This window comes from Ciona intestinalis, chromosome 5, assembly GCF_000224145.3.
Source record: "Ciona intestinalis chromosome 5, KH, whole genome shotgun sequence".
Classification (NCBI taxonomy): domain Eukaryota; kingdom Metazoa; phylum Chordata; class Ascidiacea; order Phlebobranchia; family Cionidae; genus Ciona; species Ciona intestinalis.
This window is the reverse complement of record NC_020170.2, coordinates 2,009,068-2,025,096: the sequence shown is the minus strand read 5'-3', so window position 1 is coordinate 2,025,096 and position 16,029 is coordinate 2,009,068. Positions and strand designations below refer to the sequence as shown.

At 36.9% G+C, this 16,029-nt stretch overlaps 2 protein-coding genes across 2 annotated transcripts; one reads left to right on the top strand and one right to left on the bottom strand.

Moving 5' to 3' along the window:
* The first annotated feature begins 873 nt into the window (after nt 1-873).
* On the top strand, nt 874-9,659 carry LOC100183237 (receptor-type tyrosine-protein phosphatase beta). The gene is made up of 15 exons (XM_018812161.2): nt 874-960; nt 2,235-2,365; nt 2,451-2,596; nt 2,852-2,981; nt 3,487-3,753; nt 3,820-3,948; nt 4,219-4,359; nt 4,845-5,021; nt 5,468-5,557; nt 5,990-6,098; nt 6,556-6,713; nt 6,994-7,116; nt 7,199-7,345; nt 7,710-7,979; nt 8,304-9,659. The coding sequence occupies exons 2-15, from the start codon at nt 2,254-2,256 to the stop codon at nt 9,431-9,433; spliced, it is 3,129 nt and encodes a 1,042-aa protein (XP_018667706.1). The 5' UTR covers nt 874-960; nt 2,235-2,253; the 3' UTR covers nt 9,434-9,659.
* On the bottom strand, nt 9,592-16,027 carry LOC778722 (protein Wnt-7b). Its single transcript, XM_026834441.1, has 9 exons — nt 15,137-16,027; nt 14,947-15,080; nt 14,492-14,606; nt 13,994-14,085; nt 13,069-13,158; nt 12,431-12,603; nt 11,699-11,848; nt 10,109-10,298; nt 9,592-10,048 (listed from the first exon to the last, which is right to left on the bottom strand). The coding sequence occupies exons 1-9, from the start codon at nt 15,277-15,279 to the stop codon at nt 9,759-9,761; spliced, it is 1,377 nt and encodes a 458-aa protein (XP_026690242.1). The 5' UTR covers nt 15,280-16,027; the 3' UTR covers nt 9,592-9,758.
* Nucleotides 16,028-16,029: the final 2 nt, after the last annotated feature.

Below are 16,029 nucleotides of genomic sequence, written 5' to 3'. Positions count from 1 at the left end.
CCGTTTCCGACCGGTCGGAATTTTTCAAAGAGGTAAGCAGCGACCAAGGTATCCAGACCAAGGTTGGAACAGGGCTTGGTTTACTATGGCTTCTGGATTTACTGAACCAGCGTGCTATCCGACTAATTTAAGGAAACGTATGGTTTATCATAGCCCACATATTTCATGTATGGTACTATAGATAAAAGTTTGTATATGATTTGTCATAAATGCTTAACCTAGGTATTGTGGTATTTTGTAAACCACTGAAGTAAATTAACTCATTTCGGTAAAACGTTTAAAGTTGATTATTGGAAAATAAGAAACGATATTTCAATTCATTCTTGTTTTTTTTTAATTTTATTTGGTTGATTCGAAAATTTGTCATTTTAAAATGTTATTTTAGTTCAACTGTCGTAAAAGGTAAACGCAATGTCTTATCTCCGTAGTTTATACATCTCCTGCAAAGTTCGAACAAACAATGACGTTACTTCTCTGCGTGACGTCACTCCTAGTAAAGCTGCAACGCAACCGGGGAATTCCCCTTTAATACCTGACGCACGAGTCACTGACGTCATAATACGTTTTCCAAATAAAGTTGCGTGAATTTTCAAAACATTGAAACCGCTTGATCTTAAATTAAAGAAATATTGTCTGACCGAAACTTAGCAGCAAGCAGCAGATTAACAAAACCTTTAAACAGAAAATATGTGCAATGTTTTGATCTGTACACACGTCCCACTCTATTATAAACGGGAAACACTTTTGTTTTAACAGGTTCTGTACAGGAAGGATTAACAAGTTAAAACGCGGGAGAATGAAATGCAGGTAATCACTATGCAACGGCGCCGGACCACATGCATTCATATTATTCCTACTTACCAAAAGTTTAGCAATAGTAGCGTTGATATCACCAGAACGCACCCAATTGTAGCATCGGAGTGAGGGGCTGACGACATATTGCTTATCAATTTTTTTCAGGTCTGTATTTCCGTTCAAAATCTAAACACAAGTTACAACATATAAAAAAACAGCAGCTACTATATTAAATAAAAGTATATAGCACACAATATAACATAGCTCTTTTATGCAGGAAATAACTGTTAAAATCGTTGTATTGCTTTATACGAGTTAGGCCACTACCGATGTAACTCTTTTTCTCATGATAGGGTACTGTAATTCACACATGATATTTCAGATTCCTAAATTTAAAGTACCCTCGTAGTAATTTGTTACAACTCTAATTAAAGTTTTATATAGTAGAGTGGGGGAAGATGGGACACCTTCGACACATAATACCCAAATAGCCTAATCGTGTTTTAAACAATTAACAACGGTCTGTGGAAGTCGTGAAGAAACGGTTTTAAATGTTCTTTGTTTACTACCAAAAAAAGGAGAAAACTAAACGAAAAGGTGTCCCATTTTCCCCCACTCTACTATATTCTTCTCTGAAGTGGTCGATATCATTTTTTTCAAATTTTGAAACAATTTTGATGTTTTATACTTTACAGTAGGCAATATAAGTGTGACGTCACAGTTAATGACGTAACGTCGCAGTTAATATTATATTGTAGGTAACTATTAAAAACTATAATGTGGAGCAAGAAAAAGAATGTTTAAGCTTGATTTTTAAAGCGTACAATATTGTTTCGTGTTATTTACGTGTATAGACCTATTCTTATAATCGACTCAGTTTTGTTGGCTCATGCGTTATTTTAAATATATTTTGTATATAATTTAAACCTAAACTAATATTTAATAGAAAACTATAAATGTCTTGTCTTCGGTATTCACTAAACTAAAGAAACGTGTCCGCAGCATTAAAACAATGAACGGACAAGAAATTTAATAGCTTGGTATTCTTGATTCAATACAATGTTATGAAGCTCTGACCTCTGCTGAATTAAAAGCCACATACACAATAGTTTGACGTTTAATCGTGGTCGTGTGACATTTAAATGCTGTTTCATAAACACCTGGACAACTATATAGAATGTCTACAGTTTATAAGGGCGTTCGTTTTAGTAGTTGTGCAGAATAGAATCAAATTTTGACAATTCGTTTCGGTTTTCGGGTGTATTTTGAATTTACAAGGTTAGAAATTGAATTTTGCAAACCCTGTGTTTTTTCAGGGTGTAGCTTAGATTTAGAAAGTCAGAAATGGTATTTTGGGGTGAGGTATAGGTTTATAGAAATTTTAAAGGTCATTTCTGTTTATACAAATAGAATGTTTTAAAGATCGTATTTTGTTTTAGGGTGTTGTTTAAGTTAGGAATGGGAAGTGCACCCAGTAAGCCACCACGTCGGATACGAACAGCTCGTTCCTTCGTTTCGACGTCATCAGTTAGCTCTCTGAACTCATTGGAGACGGAAATTGATGACGAAGGTATGACGTAACAAAAACGTGACGTAATCAACGACGTGGCGTAATTTTAAATGCTATTGTGACGTATTAACACAATGTATTTTAGAAATTCGAGTGCGTGACATCACATTCGATGACGTCACGACTAATTCATTCCAAGTCACGTGGTCACCGCCTACTAACATGCAAGGCAAAGAAGTGACGTACCAGCTTCGAATTTTTCCGCCAGAAAAGATAAAATCCAAAACTATGGTAGTGTTTTGCTAACGTATTAAAAATATAAGAATTAGTGTGGGGGAATATAGGATTACATTAGCACGTAATATACCTAGTTTACTAATCGTGTTTTAACGATAAACAACGCTCTTTTACTGTCGTATAAATGCAGTTATACAAATCTGTAAATATTCTTTGTTTACTATAGCATATAAGAATAAAATAAATTGAAAACATGGTCCATTTTACCCCTACCTACTATATCTAATTTTCTGCAATGCATTTCTTTAGATAAAAGGTCATGCCAGTACGAGCTATACATTCACAAAACTAAAAGGTGGTACAAGTTACACTGTGGATGTAGTTCCACAAGTTGAAGACGGTCAGCTTGGCTGTACAACCAACGCTCACGTTGCTACAAGTAATACGTTTAAATATATAGTAGAGTGAGGGAAGATGGGACACATTTTGACTCTATTTTCTCGTCCCTTTTAGTAGTGAACGAAGAACATTCAAATAATTATAAAACTATATCCTCACGACTCCCATAGACCGTTGTTAATATTTAAAAAATGATCAGGCTATTTGAATATTATGTGCTAAAGGTGCCCAACTTCCCCCATCCTACTATATAACTAAAGTAATAAACTATACCGTTTGTGTTTAATATAGGAGGGTTGGGGAAGACGGTTTATGACTCTATGGTATTAACTATATGAGAGTCGTGGGGATATATACGGTTTTATATTTCATTGAATGCTTAATGTTTACTACCAAATGGGACAGGAGAACAGAATGAAAAGGTGTTTTATCTTCTCCCACCCTACTATATACAAAGGTTTGTGTGTCTATATATTATTCTTATTTGAAACAATACTCTATCAGTTATAGTGACAGTTGGTTAAAGCGATTTTTGTTCTTTATAGAACCCCACCCACCAAGGGATTTAAAGTTTGGCAAAGTAGAAAGCAACTTGTTCGAACTACAGTGGAGTCACGCCAAGGGCAGACGAAGTAGTTACGCATGCAGGCTGTCACCACCCGACGACGTGACGTCAGATACTGACGTCACTGGATTACGTAAAACGAGCCATCTGTTTAAAGGTTTAGTTCCCGGGACGAAATATACTGTCACGGTGTCAACGGTAACTAACGGTGTACATAGCGAAGCTGCGTCAATTTCAATGATAACAGGTAGGTTTTTGTAATAGATTATTTACAGTATCACTTACAGTTTAAACTTGTTCCTTAATACGTCAGCACCACGTCACGTCTGTGACCTCACGTTTCATGACGTCACTCACCACGAAATGTCAATCAAGTGGAAGAAACCGGAAGGTTTTGTGGAAAGCTACAGCCTGGAATTGTCTGAAACCGAAAACAGAACAAGTAAAATTGTATAAAAATATGAATGGTATACTGTGGGGTAAGATGGATATTTTTAGCACATATTGTCCCATATTGAATCTTGTTTTTAACGAAAAATAAAAATAACAATTTTAGAGACTTGAGGATATGGGTATATATATATTTCTGTAAACATTGTTTATTTTTAAAGGGAACAGAATTAAACATACGTGCAATGCATTTTTAAAGTGTTAACTTACAAGATAATTTACAAATGACAAATAATAAGTTAAAATCAAAACTCGTGTTTAGAAAATCCTGTCGTAATAAACAAACTGACGAGAACTCACAACACATTTAACGGCTTAACTGCTGGAAGATTGTACGAATGTAAAGTAACTTGTCATGCCCATGATATATCCAGTAGGCCTCAACTGTTTACAGAATGCACAGGTTCGTGTTTATACCATGTAAATTTATGTAACTAGGATTTTAATGTTTTGTTTAGGTTCGAGTGTTTTTTTCAATATCTGGGATATTTGAACTAGATCGTTTTGAATGTTTAGTATTTAAAGATGAGGCATGCTTTGTGTTATTTATTTATAAGCGTTACGTATAGTAAGTATGATTTGCTAGGTAATTGGTTTTTTTTAATTAATTACAATTGGTTAATTAAGACACCGCTTCACAGCTATTAGGCCTATCATTGGCACCGAAGCTTATTCAAAAGGAGTAATGTTTCACGACGTTGCAAGAAAAAGAAATTTAAGGCTTTTGACTAAAGCTTTTAGTACTTTGTTGAATTTTCTATTTATAAGATTGAAAAACTTAAAATACAAAAAATATCATTAAAATAAAACGTTAAAAAAAGTTGTAAATCAACTATTACTAAACCATTCATTTTACCTATAATTAACAAAAATCTATAACGTCATCAGTCCCACTGGAAGTAGCTGGCATTGTACCGTGTGACGTCAAAGCTGACGAGGTACAGATCACGTGGGCTCCTTCCCCGGGTGACGTCGACGACTACGACTTGTATCTTTCACCGAAAGAAGGGGTCGAGGGAAATACCCAGCCAAGAGGGGTGAAAGGGAATCGGTATCAATTCACTGGTGAATATATAAATGAATGTAACCTGTTTATTATCGCGTGGAGGGGCAATGTTATAGTTGTTAACAACGCAGATATTTTGTTTTATACACCTCGTGCCCGCTTACGAGTTTTTCATGCTTATATGTTTTGTATTGCGGCGTAGGATGGGATACTGTTAGCACCTAACCTCCTCATTTTCTGATCGTGTTTTGGACAATTAACAACGCTAGTTTAGAGTCGCGGACTAGGGTTACTTATTTCTGTAACTGTCCTTTACTTGCTATAAAATGGGACTGGAAAAGACATATATTAAAAACGTCCCATATTACCCCACTCTTCTGTGTAACGGACAATTAAAAAAAGGGTTTTAATTTATTGCTCTAAATTTAGAACTAATTGTTGTATTCTGATAATTTCTTGTTGCGGGAAAATTTAAATATTTAACCACAACTTTTTACTATTACAGGTTTGGTTCCTGGTACAACCTACACGGTAGGAATCGTCACGAATGCGAAAAATAAAAGCAGCAAGAGAGCGATTGCAAGCTTTGTTACAGGTTTTTCTTAAACTGAACTTATACATTGTCTTATACTAAGGATGATAATAATTTTCCGTTTAATAAAAAAATGCCGTTTTTTGTTCATATAATTGAAATTTTCTCTTAATTTGAATCAGACACGTTGTATAACTTAGTTGTTTGTACATGTATTTGCTAACCGACGTTTTGACGTCTTATTAAAATATTTATATTATGGTAGGTTGCGGGAATATACGAAACCTTATTACATTATATCCGAATATCCTGATCGTGTTTTAAACAATTAATAACGGTCTACAGAAGCCGTGGGGATGAGAACTTATATTTCTTTTAATGTTCTTTGTTTACTACCAAATGGGACGAGAAAATATAACTAAAAGCTGTCTCATATTTCACCCAATTCTTATATGAGTATGTATAAATCTATGCTACCTGTCAACATTTCTTCAGAACCTGGCATGTGCGGTGATATTGAATACACAATAAAAACTTGCACAAGTCAACACATACAGTGGCCTCCTGCAGCTGGAAGGATAGATTCATACACTCTTCGTGTCAGGTATTATATATGGTCGCCTGGAGTAATACCATTTTTGGCCTTGAGTGGCAGATCAATGACCAACGTTATAACACGGATGCTTTTTATATAGCACTTTATACTTAATATATAGTACTGTGGAGTAAGATTGAACACCTTTAGTATCCAAACATCCTGATCGTATTTTTAAAAACAAACAATGGTCTACGGAAGTTGTAAGCATACAGTTTTATAATTCTTTTAATGTTCTTGGTTTACTACCAAATGGGACGTGAAAATACAATAAAAAGGTGTTCCATCTTCCCCTATACCGTACTATACTCTATACACAGCGTGTCCGCTTACTAGTTGTAGCTTACCACTAAGTTACAGCAATTATTTTCATTTTGATACACGCTCTCATAGTGGTGACATAATTTACGTTGTGCGAAAAAGTAAATCAGCTTTAACATTAATAAATACACTCACTTACAAATAGGCGAGAGGACAAGCAAGACGACGGGCGTAATATTGAAGATCTTTATAAACCTTATTACGTCATCGATGATCTTCAACCCGGAAGTCTCTACTGCATCCAAGTGGTAGCATTGAGAGATAGCAGGGAATCGTCAACTGTCAGTGGAACATTTTCTACAAGTAAAAAAAATGTTATAATATATAACATAAATAAATGTTATTATTGATTTTCATAGGATAAAAAGTGGAGGGGCAACCACAATCCTATAACACGTGTGCTGCGTTTTATACACCTCGTGCCGGTTTAGGAGTTGCAATTCTACACTTAAGATAAAATAAATTACACTGCAGATTTTACAAAACCTAGTACCATGGCGTGCCACGCCGCGGCACCTCACCCACATAGAATAGAAAATAAGTGTAGTATTTGAAAATTTAAAAACTTACCTCAACCAATCAGAACCATCTACCGTCCCTTCCCTTTTCTTCCCGCGTGACGTAAGTACATGGGAATCCATCACCTGCTCATGGGAGCCGAGTTTGGGGGGCGTGGAAAACTATCGACTTACAGCTAAGTGTAAAGGTACGAAACATACAGTTACCAGCAATAGTTTCTCATACATGCGCAACTCTCAGGACCTTTTCATACGTTTTTGACTTTTTAGGAAGTCCAGAAAAGCAAGCTATCGTTTCAGCCGATTCTGCAGATTTTACCTTTACAAAGCTTCGGCCCTCTACATCTTATACCTTCTGTATCTTCGCCATAAGTAATCAACTGGAAAGCGAAGTTACAACTAATTCGTTCACAACAGGTTCATACTCACTATTTCTTATATGTAAACCTATTTTTTTCATTAGCTTGTACATTTCGTTGCTAACGTAAACGAATGTTCGAGTTAGTCATAGATGCAACACTGTAACCATACGTTGCTTTAGCTCTTACACTGTTTGTACTGGTTTCTTGTACGTTGAACAAAACGTTGTACATAAACTCCAGGCTGCAGTAACAGTCGGCGAGCGTGTGGCTGTGGGCAAGACATTTGACGCCAATTTGTGCAACCCGGTGGTAACAAATTAAACTACCATGCTTGCAGCGCACGCAAAACCAATTTAACACGCGAGTTGCTGCTCTAGACGACGACGAATGAATCACAATAATGATGATTATCCTTTTAGGACCAAACTGCGTTGAAAATCTACGAGTTGAATCTGCAACCAAGCGTGAAATTGACGTCAGGTGGTCTGCACCCGACGCAGGGGCGGATGAATATAAAGTGACAATCGAATGTTTGGAAGAATCCGAAAATAAAACTCCGTTTTCGGAAGTGGTAACCAGCACAAGTCACGTGTTTGGTAGACTTGTACCAGGCTCTTTGTACAAAGTAGAAGTTACACCACGAGCAAGAAACGTTGGAGGGAAACCGACTACCATTGAAGCTTATACGAGTAAATTATTGTTTTAAACTTTGTAACAATATAACCGACATTGAAGACCCCAACAATTAAATAGAGAGAGAAACTGTAAACCTTTCCGTTTGTAGAATACAAAAACAATAATATGTATAATATAGGGTAAGATGGCAGGCTATATTTTGTAAACGCTTGTTAATATAGTCGTGAGGATATTAAACAATTCTGTAAATATTTTTGTTTACTAACAAATGGGACGATAAGAGAGTGGAAACATGGACCATCTTACCCCAACCTATGCAAATATGCTATATCACCATTTGCGACTATCTTGCTTAAACTAAATTTCAAACTTTTTAGAACCCGGTGCAGTGTTGAATGTCAATATTCCAATTGATGACGTCACACAACAGTCCTTCAACGTCATGTGGTGGGGGGTGGAGGGCCACTGCAATGACGTCACTATTACTTTAAGTAAACTGAAGACGGAAGACGATACTGAGATTGCTGTTCCGGCCATCATCCAGGAGTACCAAGTCAATGCGTGTGGGGACAAGTCAACTGAGCAGAAATTTGAAAATCTAGATCCTGGAACTTTGTACGGTGTGAGGCTGCATGCGTCTGGTAAAGCCGGAATTGGCGATGACGCAATCGTGACGCAATCTACGCTGGCGCCGCCAAAAAAGATTGATCGCTTCGTGGTGGAACCGGTGGTGGACGACCCTTTGTTGAAAAATATTGAAACAACAGAAGAACCGGAGAAACCAATTGAGGTAACTGAAAATAAGACACCGGAACTAGCAGAGGTTCCAGTAATTGAAACATCACCCGAGCCAGTAATTGAACCACCACCAGCAGAACCAGTAGAGACACAAACACCAGCAGAGCCACTGGTTGAAACACCACCAGCAGAACCAGTAATTGAAACACCACCAGCAGACCCAGTAGAGACACAGACACCAGCAGAGCCAGTGGTTGAGATACCAGAAGAACCGATTACAGAACCACCTAATGAACCAGAGGCACCCTCTGACCCAATAATTGAGACACCAATTGAACCAGTAATTGAACCAGTGATCGAACCACCTGAGATCATTATTGAACCACCAGCTGATGAACCAGTAGTTGAAGCCCCAGTGGAACCAGTAATCGAAAAACGGATTGAACCAATAATTGAACCAGAAGCACCACCAGTCGAACCAGTTACTGAACAACCAGTCTCTAAACCAGTTGAGCCAGAGGAAGCAGAAAATACACCAAGCAGTCCAACTTTAAATGAGCCAATTGTTCCCACTATAACCCATACACCTCCGACCCCAACAACACCTCCTGCACATATCGACTTATCTCTTCCAACTCCAACCCCATCACCTATACGACCTGTAGCTATATTTGGAAGCTCTAATAATGAATTGAAAGGGGTGCAGTCAGAGAAAAAAGAAGAAGCGGATTCAAAGCCTTTGTCGTTTCTTGCAACGCTAACGTCTTAGAATGTGATCAACTGAATTGGACTACTCTTCAGTTGTACTGCTTTTTGCCATATATTGCTGTATTTTTTAAGTACAACTGCTCTTAATGTATAAAAGTTAACTGCAGAAGAAACTTAAGAGGTCGATGATCTTTAATGTAGAATTGCTTTCGCCTGCCGTTTTTTTGTAAAGCCGTTTATTTAAACATTTTTACAAATCAAAAAAATAAATAGAATGCAAAAGCCAAGCTGAAAAACGAAATGCAACAACACGAAGCGAAGCGTAACGTCTGGCGTCTCCTAACGAAGCGAGATCATGGGTATTCTTTATTATGAGGGAGCTAATCTCATCCGTTACAAATATGCAACGTTTCGCTTCGTCTACAAACCTGGCATGTCACCCTACAACAAAAGTGGAACTGACAATTACATGTATAAGTGATTTCTTTGGTTACATCATAAAAGCCCCTTCGACAACAAAGTCTGCGACAGTCGCCAGCATCATTTGACCGCAGTTTGCATTCCCGCTTTTTCGTGCCGAGAGAACCAGTAATTTCGTCAGGCTCGCATAGATCGGGGGTCCGGTTAAAGTAAGCAAGTTCCTTTTTAAAAAGTTTCCGTACGCGTCCAGATCCAGCTAAACATACATTAACCTTACAAAGTATGAGCGACGAAAATTCAAAATTTAAAAACCTACTCGTGATTTTATATCTAGTTGGGTTCCGTGTTTGGGTTGCTAGAACGACTGGCCTTGCTTTTTTGTACAACTTCTTCAGCTCTGCTGCCACCACGCGGAGGTCTGGATGACGTTTCCAGCAAGTACGAAGAGCACATGAACCAGATAAACCAGAACACACACAATTTAATGCGGTTAAATCCTCGTAGACCTAACAAACAAGAAAAACTTTAAGTACTTCGAGGAGAAAAGGCTGAAACCAAATACAAAACCAATTCATCATCATTTGCTGTGGCTAGAAAACTTTATTCTGGTTGAGACGTTATTACGTATGCTACTGTGGGGTAAGATGGGATACCGTTAACACATACGCCCTTTAAAGGTATAAGGATACGGTTGTATAGTTTTGTAAATATTCTCTGTTTACAACCATATGGAACAAAAAAATGGAATAAAAACATGTATCACCTTACCCCACCTCACTATACTTTATTACATACTATTAAACGGGAATGTACAAACGAAACATGAAAACTTGTATTTGGATAGAGATGCTCAAATGTAGTTAAAAGTTGCCACCAAAATTTAAAAAACGAAACAGCCACTGAAAAATCGCGTACCTTAAGATCACATTTCAGCAGGCCAAGCAACACATAGATTGTGTTTATTTTGTCTCTTTAAAACTTTATCAAAGAAGAACAAGGTAAAGGCTGATTTTAAAGATATTTACTGAATAAAACTTGGTGAAATAGTGGAGCCATTTACCAAAGAAGTTTTTACTAAAGTAAATATTAACTTCGTGTTTTACAGCTGTTTCCGCATGTAAGAAGATAGAAAAATTCAATTGCCAATTACAAATAAATGTGTTGTCAAAAGAATTATGATTTACTCAGTGTCACTACTTTTCTTTGATCAGGAGACGAAAGCTTTGATCTCGTGCCAAATGTGACCAATTATGTTCCCACGTATACTATTGGTAATTTAAGAAATTCATGACGTCATAATACGACACGTGACCGGAATTACTTAGGCGTATGATGGCGAAATTGTAAACCTTAAAACACTTTTACCACCGTGCGTTTTACAGCCAATAGTTTATTATATAAATGAAAAAACGTGCCAGCTCACGCCTGTTTCCCCTATATCATGAGAAAAGAGGTTTGTAGGTCTGTGCGCAACAATTTGCACTGGTTTGGTTTGAGCGGGTGGTCTGGTAAAGTAAAGTCTGAGAAATTGACATTTAAACCCTCGCTAGCTTTTACAACACCGCGTTCGTCGTCTCGGATGGCTCTATAAGTGCATTATTGTGACATCACCAATAAGTGGCGCGATAAACAAACAGCAATCGTCGCCGTGCGAGAACGTTCGACTGTAATTGGCCAATCAAACGATTGTCGATTCGGGAAGCGAATTTTTTGGCGATGAACAAACGACTCCATTGTCGCATCATTAACGGCATTTTATCTGACATTAGTTGCAACAATTTTGCGACAAAAGATTGTTTGTAAGTTTACAAATCGTTGAAATTGCGACGAAAGAACAAATCGCTCTGACCCAGTATGCCTGGTAATTTTCGCTTAGTACTAAAGAAAAGCAAACAGAACTACTTACCCTCCGCCCAACGTTAGCGTTATGCAAATTCAGTTTGTCAGACGATGTCATTAGACGTTTCTTGCGTCTCTTAGAGTTTGGTTCGAACCATTTCTTGCTCTGTCTAACTCCATAGTTGATATTATCACTGCACCCCCTCCATTCCCAAGTCTGGAAAAGGAAACTTGCATAATTTTTATACATTTTTGTCTATTTCTATACATTTTTTATAATTTTTATACATTTTTTGTTATCAACTGTTCAACTGATGGGTTTAGCGCACAAATTGTAACCCATGAGCAAATGTTTTCAGTATAAGGAACGACATTTCTTCGTTAATCCCCAAAGAGTTCGTCATTTAAAAACATAAATTTTAGAAAAAAATAGAATAATTTAGCTTTATGAATATTTTGAGTTGACTGGCGTTTTAACAAATGCGAGACTTTTAGCCAAAATTACAATACAACTGTTTTGGTATCCGGATTACGTTACAGTTCTGGAAGTTCTAGTCCAAAAGTTCTGGTCCTGGTGATCAAAAAAACATTTTTACCGTTTTAATATCGTTTTTTTTTAGTCCAGCCAAAGGCGCAAAACACATATAGTGATAAAGATAACCAAAAGGCACACGCGCGTTCAGAGCAATACGATGTTTATCATGTTTAGTGTTCATTACACGGCCAAGAAATATGGAATTTAGGAGCTAACAGTATCCCATCTTACCCCATAGTAATATATTCTTAAAAAGCTACCTACCACGTCACTGGTACAGTTCTCGGTCGAGGAGACACCATGCGGTAATTCCACTGATGACGTACTCTTTGACCTAATGTAATTCCCGGTGACTTTCACTTCAACAGGATTTATACATAGATTATGAACATGTTTTACGAAGTTCCTTGTTTTAAAGCCTTCGTAGCACTTGCACCCTGTGTGTAACAAAGTTGGTAAATTTGGGAGCCATATCTTTCGTGCCAAAACGTATTTAACTAGATTGCGAACGAATTTTTGCCGTTTTATAAACAGAAAGTGAGTTAATTATGAGATAACAGCAAATGTGTTTAAAGCATTCAAGCCAACGATGCTTAATCTTAAATTAAACGAGAATACACACGTGTTAACTCGTAAGCGGACACGGGGTCTATTAAACAGGACATAGGCGATGTTATAATAACCGTTGTTTTCCCGTGCCAGCAAGGATAATCAATCAAGCTATCTAGATTCAAACTTACTAAAATACTTCTTAAATCATTGACAAATTTAAAATGGTTGAAAAAAATGAAAAACCAAAAGTAACACGTATGTCGTATACATTCACCTCTACGGTACATACAGAGTATTTTAGTCTACATTTATATTAGAAATTTATAACTTGAGACATCTTTGGTATTTACCTGGCACTGCACCCGTCGAACAAGACCGTGTAATTGAATGAGCAATGCCAGCTCTGGTTATTGCATAATAGTATGCTGCTTCTTTAGTATCTTTTAAAATATCGGGCCGTTTAGAAATGAAAAAAGTATAACAATCACTTATGAAGTTGCACTTGTGGTACAACTAATGGCACAAGGTGTATGAAACTGAACACTGTTATAACAACTGTCGTTGGCCCACCACGTGAGGATAAATATGGTATACACATAAACGTACAGTAGGTTGGGGGAAGATGGGACACCTTTCAACTCTATTTTCTCTTCCACTTTACTAGTAAACAAGAAACATTCAAAGAATTGTAAAAGCGTATCCTCACGACTCCCATAGACCGTTGTTAATTGTTTAAAACAAGATTAGGATATTTGGATATTATGTACTAAAGGTGTCCCATCTTCCCCCACCCTACTATATAGTACTGTGGGGGATGGGACACATAATATCCCAATATCCTAATCGTGTTTTAAACAATTACCGATTGTCTATAACTCTATGGGAGTCGTGAAGGTACAATTTTGTAATTTTTTGAATGTTTTTTGTTCATTACCTAAAGGGACGACAAAACAGAATAAAAATGTGTCCTATCTTTCCCCACTCTACCGTATATAATATGTTCAAGTAAGATATAGTTTAAAAGTACGTCTGTAAAATCTGTAGATTTAAAAAAACTATAAAAACAGAGAATTAAGAAATTAAAAAACACAATCTTTCAAAATCAATTACAACTTAGATATTTATCAATTATAAAATCTTTACGGCATTTTAGTATACGCCACCAGACTGTTCTACATTTTAAATGATTGTTTACGTCGGCAGATAAAAGATATTTATGTAAATATCTAAGCTGGGCAACTGGCTAGTAAGGCGTTTCATAGAAACCTTATTAACCTTCGAGTCCAATTGGTAAAACACCGTCATTAAATCTTGATGTGTTTCTTTTGTGGTTTCGACTCCGGGGAAGCACCAGTGAGCAATTCCATCTTAAAATAAACATAACTAAACTTAAGAAAATGATCATATACGATTTTTTTGATTAGCATACGAAAGTTATATAGTAGGGTGGGAAAGACGGGACATCTTTAAAGCATAATATCCAAACATCCTGATCGTGTTTTAAACAATTACCAACGGTCTATGGTAGTCATGAGAATACCATACACCGTTGTTAAATCCAAAAGAGTCGTTAGGATACGGTTTTATAATTCGTTGAATGTTCTTTGTTTATTTCGAAACCGGACGAGAAAATAGAAAATGCGTCCTATCTTTCCCAACCCTACTAAAATAGTTATAATAATATACCACGTAAAACGTGGACAATTAAAATCAAATTAACTCGCGTGTCTAAACAACAATTCTAATTTCGTAAATTATATTTACAATGCTTACTTTTCGTATTTGAACTCTGTTTCGCATAACTTTATTGCTTTCCAGTATCCTTGGTCGGCAGCTACAGCCGAAGATGCGTCAAGGCTACATATATTCCATTGTAGGTGTGATAATGCTGGAGAATATAAGTGTTTTTTTAACAGTTTGGCGGTTGAGAAAGTACAACAGGTAACTCGTAAGCTGACACGAAATGTATGAACACACGTGTTATAACGACTGTCGTTTTATGGTTAAGCGGGGATAAAGTAAGTTACATTCATTTAATCATTCATTCAAGACAGCGTTTGTTGTATAGATTTGTTTTGCCAAAGCATACGAAAAGATTTGTTATGTGGTTTTATAGGCATGTCTTTATTCTGCGTAGTCGCAGTTTTAACACAGAAGAACTTGAACCTACTTTAAATTAAGTCTAATTTAGTCATTTTTAGATTAAGCCCAATTTCGTCGCATTTTACCTCTCCGCCCCTTGCTACAATAGACTGGAAGATTAATTGTCACATTTCTTTTTGGTGTCTCTTCATTAAAACTTTCATCGGATGGAAAATGGCTTTGAAAAGAACTCTCAACGTGTCTTGGCCCATCGAGAACTCTGTTACAGAATCAACTTAATAAATTTTTGAAATTTTTACTTCAAACTGCACTTACGCCCATCCGGCAGGTGCCAATGCCCAACTCGTATGATTTTCGGCAATTTGAATAATACAAATAATAAAGAGGATGGTTTCAAACCCGTATGTAGAAAGTCTTTTCAGGAAAATAACAAAAAAATTCCGAGAAATTAAATTCATTGCTCTAAGTATCTAACAGTGCTGTATTAATAAATTGTTTATCCCTGTCTATTATTTCTTGATATCTTAACTTTCACATAAACGATGCTCAGACGAGGCGTAAAAATCTCAGGCTTACTAATAAATCACATCCTTACAACCGGACGAACGTTTTGTAACCCTATCTCTCTATATTATAAGCTTCACGCGGCAGAAATAAGAGGTAAAGTGCGTTTGATCGGAATGAGGGAATCGGCGTTCGCCCTGAGCCTCAAACGAGGTAATTCCAGTGAAAATAAGAGGCTCGCCGACGCAAAAATTGTTTCAATTAAGTGCAAGTGTCTGGGGTCTGAGGCGATGTACTAAATTGACTAGCAGGTAATTTGCGTCATCAAATTTTTGTTGTTTTTAACGTACGGTGAGAAAAAATGTAGTTCAGCAACGCTGTGCTTCAGCAATCTGGCACCGGGAAAAAAAGTTTCAAAGTAATGGATAATATAATCAGGCGTTACAAAAACAGTGATTAGCATAAATGACTGTCACCATTTAAACATGTGATGGGCAACGAGGTATTTGCTGCTCTTGGCAACAAAAACTGTTGCCAGGGTAGGAAATGTTTTTGAACGACCATTATAATATATATATAGTGGGTGAGGGAAGACGGAACACCTTAGCAGCTTAGAGCCTTGAACCCATTACCTCTGGGTTAGAACTATTGGGTTGGCCAAGGACATACACTCTATAACAGGTTCGAGCCTCGAACCCGTAACC

Coding starts and splice junctions, on each gene's coding strand:
- LOC778722 (XM_026834441.1), bottom strand. CDS start 15,279: ATGAATTTAATTTCTCGGAATTTTTTTGTTATTTTCCTGAAAAGACTT. Junction 11,849..12,430: donor AGAACTGTACCAGTGACGTG/GTAGGTAGCTTT, acceptor TTCCTTTTCCAG/ACTTGGGAATGGAGGGGGTG. Junction 10,049..10,108: donor AACTAGATATAAAATCACGA/GTAGGTTTTTAA, acceptor ATGTATGTTTAG/CTGGATCTGGACGCGTACGG.
- LOC100183237 (XM_018812161.2), top strand. CDS start 2,254: ATGGGAAGTGCACCCAGTAAGCCACCACGTCGGATACGAACAGCTCGT. Junction 2,982..3,486: donor CAACGCTCACGTTGCTACAA/GTAATACGTTTA, acceptor TGTTCTTTATAG/AACCCCACCCACCAAGGGAT. Junction 5,558..5,989: donor GATTGCAAGCTTTGTTACAG/GTTTTTCTTAAA, acceptor ACATTTCTTCAG/AACCTGGCATGTGCGGTGAT.